General features: G+C 38.0%; 1 protein-coding gene across 4 annotated transcripts in view; it reads left to right on the forward strand.

Moving 5' to 3' along the window:
* The first annotated feature begins 258 nt into the window (after positions 1-258).
* The window catches only part of Mtx2 (metaxin 2), a 56,725-nt gene continuing 48,514 nt past the window's right edge, over positions 259-8,469 (forward strand). For 2 of the 4 annotated variants that reach the window (XM_031370678.1, XM_031370677.1), the window contains exon 1: positions 263-334. Coding sequence is in view for 1 of the 4 variants with exons in the window: in XM_031370676.1 (XP_031226536.1) it covers positions 466-505 (40 nt within the window). In the remaining 3 variants the exon portion in view is untranslated. Of the gene's footprint in view, positions 506-8,469 lie in introns of all 4 variants that reach the window. The other 2 variants (XM_031370676.1, XM_031370679.1) reach the window with 2 other exon arrangements.

The raw sequence follows: 8,469 nt of genomic DNA on the forward strand, positions 1-8,469 counted from the left end.
GTCTATGGACCCCAAATCCTGCAGTTAGTGGAATTGAGAGAATTCCTGAGTTCCTGGGCTTCAAGTAGAACCAGACCAGGCACTTTAAGCTCTTTAAGCTTGTTTCAGTCTCGGTGAACTGCTGAAAGGATGCCATCAAATCCAAGAGCTCCGTCACGCCCACGTAAAGCTGCACCTAGGGATACTACGCGGGAGAGTCTCATCTCCTCAGGCTCTCGCAGGTCCGGAGCTCGCGGGGCGGAGCAGCCGGAAGTGCCGGCGCGCGCTGTCAGCGACGCCGGAAGTCCTCGCTGGGCCTGGCGGTAACCTTGCGGGCCCGGCCACCGTTGCTGAGGTGAGCTCTGCTTGTCCCCAGCGTCGGCACCGGCGAAGGCTCCTTAGCTGCGGGGGGTCCACCCCGAGGGCGCGCGGGAGGGCGCGGAGGGCCGCGGAGCTCAGGCGCGCGCGGAGGACCTCGCCGCCGACATGTCTCTGGTGGCGGAAGCCTTCGTCTCCCAGATCGCAGGTAGCTCGCGTGGGCGCAGACGGGGCGGCGGGGGAGGCGGCGGCGATCCGCGTGGGGAGAGGGGCTGGAGTTACCTCGCAGCCGTGGGTCGAGGGTGCCGAGCCCACCGACAGCCCGTGTGGAGGAGGCGGCCATGGTGGCTTGGCCTCACTTTGCGGATGAGGAAACTGCGGACACATGGCCAAGGTCACCCTGCTGGGGCAGAGCCCTGTCCTCGTTCCCTCCGCGGCGCTTTGTTTCTGGTCCTGGCTGTTTGGGTGTGGGGAGGAGGCCCGGGCTCCGGGATCGAGGTGGGGGCGTGGCCACAGGTTCTGTCCTCGCCTTTCCCAAGGCTTCGGTGGGAGTCCGGCAGCCTCTCTCTGGTCTTGGGTTCTCAAGTTTAAGGTGACTGCCACTCTTGAGCTGCCCTTCTTTACCTGTTGTTGATGGGTCACCAGACCAAGCCATTTGCAAACTGTGTGGGACTCTTTGAACTATTCTAAATTGGCATGAAGTTTAAAAAAAGTAAACAACTTTGACTCTGTGGTTCGAACTTGTAAATAGATGGAAGTACTTATTTTGGCGAAAGTGGCAATGATAGAGGAAGAAGAGTTAAGTTAATGGGATGAATGTTGACTCCAGTAGTATTTTTAACATGCGAATAAGGAGATAGTCACTAAGATAAACAGGAATATTTGGGATAAAGTAGTATATTGGAAATGAAAAGTATGTGTTATCAACTTTTCCAAATGCTTTCCACTGTATTGAATTTGTGTGAACATAGATTTTCTTTTCCTTTTAAAATAGCATTTTATAGGAGAGAGGATAGAAGAGATATTGTAAGCTTCATGAAAGCAGGGATTTTTTGTTCCCCATTGTATTCTAGTACCTGTCTGTTGGTTCTCTTTAAATACCCATGACTTGAGTAAGTGAGTAGCACTGAGATTTCAAGTAATGGTTATTTCTGATATTATCACTTAGGTTGAAAAAGTCAGGCCTATGACGTGAGATACTATGTTATAAATCATTTCACAGTATATGTTCATATTCCGAATGTATATATCTAATGTGTGATTTCTTTTCAACTAGAAAATGAAGAATGATATTTGATAAACTTTTGATAAGTTCAGAATTCTACCTCTGTTTGTGGAAGTTTACAAATTTTCAGGAATTTTGTAGTTGTCTTAAGTTGTTTGTGGTGATCTGTTATGGTTGGAGGAAGCACTTAAAGATAGATAGTTCAGTAAATAGTAAATAGTATTGGAACAGCTCCTAAGTCAAAATATGACATGAATAAATTCTAGATGTACTAAAGACTTAAATGTAACACAAACTAACTTACAATAAAATAATAGAAAAAAACAAGGATGAATACAGGGTATTATTTTAATAATATTGGATAGCAGGAGTTTCTAAGCAAAACATGGAGTATATATTCCATAATAGAAATGGTTGTATAAAAGTTACTTGTGTAAGAATATGGAAAGTTTTTGTGTTAAAAGACACCATGAAGAGCTGGGTGAGGGGGTTCCTGCCTGTAGTCATAAGCACTTGGGAGGCTGAGACAAGACAGTAATGCACGCTTGAGGCTAGCCACCCTGGTCTTTATAGGGAGAACATGTCTGAAGCAAAACAAACAACAACAATAAAACCTCTACTATCAATATGTACATAGAATAAGAAAAACATTTAATTATAAAAAAAAAACCTCCCAAAAGAAAGGCAAACAATCTGAATATGTATTTCAAAAAAGGAGAAATAACAAATAGACAAGGGCCAGGTGAAAAGTTGTGCTTCACAAATAACTGATAACTTTTCAATTTAGTTAGGCAGATGTAAATATGATAATCTCCAGTGTTGTCGGGGGGTATATAGAGTAGAGAAACATTACTTTCTAACTTTTAGTGAGTATAAATTAGGCTCCCTTTGGAAACCTAACATAACAATATGTCCTAGAATGTTATATTTTAATCCAGAAATCATCGGTATGTAGATTTATTTGATAGAAACTTGAGGGCCAATTCTTCAAAGAACTATACAATAATCTTTATTTCTTTTTCTTTTATTTCTTTTTTTCATTATTTCTAATAGTAAAAAAAAAAATGTCCCAGATGTATGTCAGATTGTGATATACCAATCCAGCAGTTTCAACAGTACCTAAAATAAATGAGTTGCCAGAGAGGTATGTGTACTCCATGGCTGGCACTGTTCATAATAGCCGAGATATGGAAGCAAACCAGGTGTCTGTCAGCAGATGAATGGATCAAAGACTTGGGCATATATACAACAAGAGTGCTAGGTATCCTTAACAGGAAGGCAGTTATTTCATTCATGGTGGCATGAGTCATTTAGACTCAAGGAATAAATTTTTTTTTTGTTGTTGTTTGTTTCCTTTCATGGTGACTACAGGTGGAAGTAATGTTGTCTTTCTTAGATTTCTATTGCTGTGACCAAAAGCAACTTGGAAAGGAAGGGTGTATTTCAGTTTATAGTTGAATCATAGTTTATCATGAAGGGAAGCCAGGGCAAGAACTCAAGCAGAGACTATGGAGAAGAACCACTGTTTACTGGCTTGTTCCCTGTAGCTTTCTGAACTTGCTTTCTTATACAGCCAACACAGGATCACCTGCCTAGGGTAACACATCACCCACAGTGAACTGGACTCTCAGATATCAACCATTAATAAAGGAAATGCCCCCACAGACCAGTCTGATGGAAGAATTTTTTTTCAATTGATTTCACTTTTCCAAAATATGTCAAGGTTTGTGAAAATTTGACAGAAACTTACCAGCACAAATGTATATTTCAAAATAGCCAAAAAGAGAGATTTCTAATGTTAGCACAAAAAAGTTGATGAGTTGATGATGGATATGTTAAGTAGCTTGATTTAATCTTTATAAACTATGTACCTGTGTTAAAAATATTATGTTTGTCATTTGAAAAGGCAAACTTATTTCTGACATGGTGATGGATACTTGTAGTAGTAGCAGTGGGGAGACAGAGGCAGGAAGATTGCCAGTTCGGGTATATTCTGGGCTGTTTAGAGAGATCCCGCTGGGCAGTGGTGGAGCATGCCTTTAATCCCAGCACTTGGGAGGCAGAGGCAGGGGTATTTCTGGGTTCAAGGCCAGCCTGGTCTACAGAGTGAGAGCCAGAGCTACACAAAGAAACTCTGAGATCCTGGCTTGGTGATGGTGGTGGTGGGAGAATAATAATAAAATAAAATGATAAAGCAATTTGTATACTTGGGTATTTATAGGTATTGATAGTTAAGAGATGTGATATGTGTCAGCTTTCAAGCTAGAGTTATATTAAGTAAAAAGTTATAGTATTATATATGTCTTGTATGAACTTATTAAATAAATTCTGTACGGACATGTATATGCTTACCTAAGCAAAGAAAAATTTTTAGAACAATTCAACTAATTCTCCTTAGGAGTTTCAAGAAAATATAAACTGCTGATAGAAGATAGAGGAACTGTGTATTTCAATTACCATAGTGAGCCTATTTTACTTTTGTAATTTAAATGACTAAATTTTCAAATTAAAAGATTATACTTAGTCAAGAACTGAAAAGAAGATAATCTGGATTTAACCTTGACCTTAAGTGATTTATAAATGTTACTTAGATCCAACAGCTATCCACAATATTTTGTTTCTGGTCATAATTAAGCATTCTTAGAAGCAAGGTTAACCTGTAGGGTAGAGATACATGTTTACATAGTTCTGTTTTAACAATAATTATGAATTCTTTTTTTGTAATTGAGGACATTAAGTTTTAATATATATGATAGTTGGTTATTCTTCCTTCCAGTGGTCATAAACTAGCATACATTTTGATATTTCTTTTGGAAATGTTTAAGGCATCTTAATGTTTATCTGGTATTTGTGATGTTTCTTTGTGTGTGTGTGTGCTTGATATTTCTGTAGTGCCTTCCCTGGGAGACTGATTTGTAAAGGACATGTTTATGTAAGCTGCTTTAGTGTGGATCTGCAATGTTCCCCAAAGACCCATGTTATCCAAAGTTTTGATCCCCTCTATGGCATTGGGAACTTGTGGCATTGGTAGAAACTTTAAGAGGTGATTGTGAGACCTTGGTCTCTTTTGTTGTGTCCTCACCATGAAGTGAAAAATTTTGTTTTGATATACCCCACCACAGGTCCAAAGCAGTGAGTCTGCCGTACTGTGAACTAAAACCCCCCAAACAGAGGCAAAAGCAAACCTTTCTTCTTTGTAAGTTGATTATTTCAGGTGTTTTGTTAGAGTAATGGTAAGCTTATTAATAAAGCTTTCTTTGAATTGCTCAGTATAAGTGATCCCTTATTGTCTCTTGACTAGCAGTGTATTTCTGGCTCACAGTTTCCCATTCTGATTCCTTAGTGCAACTTTCTCTGTTTCCACAACTCTTAACTTTTTAAAAGTTCTTTTTTTTTTTTTTTTTAATGCTTAATGCTTACTTGGCTTATCCATCTGTGAGTTAGCTAATTTTGGGGTTTCCAGTCTCTCTTGCTCTCTTCTAAAATAATCTTTATACTGTAGATCTCAGTGAGATTGTTGTCTTTGTAAATTTTTATTTTCTTAAAATACTTGGTGTGACTTCTAGTTTCAACACCTTCCTTGGTTTCTCAACATCAGTAGGGCTAAGTGGTTTAAAAGCCTTTCTATAAGTCCAAGTCTGTTACGTTAGCTTCCTCTATTATCACTCCCGTCCCTGAACCTCTAGACTTTCTAAACTATTTGTAATGTCCATCTTTAGCACATGCTGTTGTCTGCTTGAGGTGGCCCCATCAACAACTCCTGTTTCTTCTTAAGACTCAATGCCATTTGAATGTGTGTGCCTAGGACATTTTTCCCTTGTCAAATGAGATCTTTTTTTAAAAATAATAATAATAGTAATGATCCATCGTCATTATAGAAAAATGAAAATAATACAGAGAGCTGTAAGGAGTAAAGTGAAAAATCACCTGACAGCCTAATGCCACAATTAAGACTTTAAAATCCCATCTCATATTCAAAACTATGCTGAGCAAATCTATCATTTCTCCTAAATTAAAAATACAGGCATAGGTAATACAGAGGGTGCATTTCTTTTGTCATATGATATAATGGGATCTCTTCTCATGTCTATGATGAAATTATTTGCTGTCATATTTGAATGGCTATGTAGTATTTCATTGTAGTAAAGAAACCATAATTTACTTGTGAAAACCTAAAAACCAATGGGTTTTTAGGATTTGTTTGTTTGTTTTGTTTTGCTTTTTAGAGACAGGGTCTCACTAAGTACCCTTGCTGTTTGGCCTGGATCTTGCAATGTAGACCAGGCTAGCCTTAAACTTAGAGTTTTATCTGCTTCTGCCTCCAAGTGTTGGGATTTTTAGGATATTTTATCAATCCATATAAATGAAAGATTGGAGACAGTAGATGTTCTGTACACCAGAATACCCAATACCAGCTCCTACTCTTACTGTATGAGTGACCAAGCAAATAGGAAATTTGAAAAGCAGACTGGTAGGAACAAGGGATCTAGGAGGAAGAGAAAGCATTTTGGGACCAGGTGCTATTTGTAATGTGTGATCTCAGGGAGGACTTAGTTCCTCTTTTTTTTTTTTTTTAATTAGTTGTTTTCTTTATTTACAATATCTCCTTTCCCAGGTTTCCCTCCAAAAAATAAAAATAAAATAAAATAAAAACCCAAAAAACTAAAACAAACCTATGTTCCCTCCCCCTTCCCTCTGCTCACCACCTCACCCCCTCCTGCTTACTGGCCCTGGCCTTCCCCTACACTGGGGCATAGAACCTTCACAGGGCCAAGGGCCTCTCCTCCCATTGATGACCAACTTGGCCATCCTCTGCTATACATATGTTGCTGGAGCCATTAGTCCCACCATGTATATTCTTTGGTTGGTGTTTTAGTCCCTGGGAGCTCTGAGGGTACTTTTACATTTTTAAGCCAGATTATCCTTTTAAAAGTCATGCAGTTATGAATTTTAATTGTACCAATTTTCCTTCACAGCAGCATCTCCATTAGTATTAGAATAACCAGAATTTGTTTTTTCATGCATCACAATGGCTCTTGGTCTTGTTTTGCTTTTCTACCACTTACTGTGTAATATTTCTGGCAGCCTTTATTAACTAGAGAGAAAAAAGAAAATTTGGCAAGTCAGTTTGGTCAAGTTGATGTGTGCCAAAGCTATTGAAGGTGTAAGTGATTTTTCTCTTTGCAATGGTGCTTGCATTTGTGGGATAAATTTTTTAAAGTAGAAGAGGAATTTGAATTACTGTTTTTCTCAAGTAACATGGAAAGAATAATAAATTAGGACTTCGAATGAACAGTTTGGTTTTCTAGATTATTACAGGCTAGATTTGGAGTTTTAAAAGGATAAAATATGGTCTTGGATATTGAATTGTCTAAAAACTATTTAAAAATGTATTTTGTTTTATTATGGACATTGTTTTGCCTTCATGTATGTCTGGGTGATGGCGTTGGATCCCCTGGGACTGGAGTTACAGACAGTTATGAGCCGTCATTTGGGTGCTGGGGATTGATCCCAGGTTTTCTGGAAGAATTCCTAACCAGTGAGCTAGTGCTCCTAACTGCTGAGCCATCTCTCCAGCCCTTTACAAATTTTATAAACAATCTCTATTTTAAATTTTCATTTTTTTTAATTGACAAGTGTTCCTAACACATTAGTTTCGGGTTTGTTTATTTATACTTGAACATGTATATGTCCCTAAATGTAAGTATCTTGAAAATAAGTGGGATTAAAACAAGCATGTTTTAGCTCACCAGTGATGCCAGTTTGACTAGCTAGGTTGCTTCAGGGATCCCTATCTATGCTTCCCATGTGATGGAAACTAGGATACTTTATATCCTAACTTTATTCTTTCAACAATCTTAGAAGACATTTATTATTTCCCCTTTTACTGTTAGATGAAATGTAGCACAGTGGTAAGCCATTTACCTATCATGTGGGTGACTCTGGGTATGATTCTAAACATCAAACACAGGCATGTATATACCCACAAAGTCAGGCATATTTTAAAAATATTTTTATATTATAGTAAAGCATGCTTTGTTCTGTTTTTCCTCATCTTAATACATGGCATCACACCAAGAGAGGTTCTAGAGACTGAGATAAATGGAAAAATAGAGGCTAAAATCATCTTACAATATGGGTAAGGATGCAGTGTAGCACAGAAGAAGAACAGTTTCACATGCAAGGCCTGAGTTTGATGTTCAGTTCCACCAAAAAAGTGTTTTTATTTTTTAAATTTTTTAAAATTTTGGTATGAAGGGACAGTGATGCTACTGTTGGCAAGATCATATTAAGCTCTCAAGGTATTTAATGATGAAAACTGCAACAGATAATTGAAGAAATGCATTAATATTTTAAATGTGCTGAGAACAATACATTCATTCAATTGTTTTGCTCTTTAAAATAAAATATTTTCCTAGTTGTTTTTCCTCGGTGTTCTGAGGATTTCCCAGTAGCATTGAGGAAGGCACCAACGAATTACTGAGAAGTCATTAAAATAGCCATCACTTTTCAGATAATCATTTTTTTCATTATCAGCCATATGGATAGTATTATATTATGGAACTTATCATGTTGGTAGATTTGAAGTTGATATTGAAGGGGCAGGTGGTGAAGACAAACAAACAAAATAAGGTTATACTTCAGATGAGAGGCAATGTACCCTTGATTGACAGAATCATGGCCTTTTATTTGATCCTACTGTTTTCATGAATATATTGCAAGCCAGATTCTTAAAGGCAGTGCTTTGCTCCCTTTGAAAACTTTAATATGCTGCTAAGATTCTTTGAAAAATGTTTATTTTGAAAATTGGCTGCAGTTGAGGTAATGTCAATTTTAATTTTCTTATAAGTTCTATGACAGTTTGATACTCTTTTTTTAATTTTCTTTATTTACATGTAAATTTCTCCATTCCCAGTATCCCCTCCAAAAAACAAAGAAACAAACAA

Source organism: Mastomys coucha, unplaced genomic scaffold (assembly GCF_008632895.1).
Source record: "Mastomys coucha isolate ucsf_1 unplaced genomic scaffold, UCSF_Mcou_1 pScaffold15, whole genome shotgun sequence".
Taxonomy (NCBI): Eukaryota; Metazoa; Chordata; class Mammalia; order Rodentia; family Muridae; genus Mastomys; species Mastomys coucha.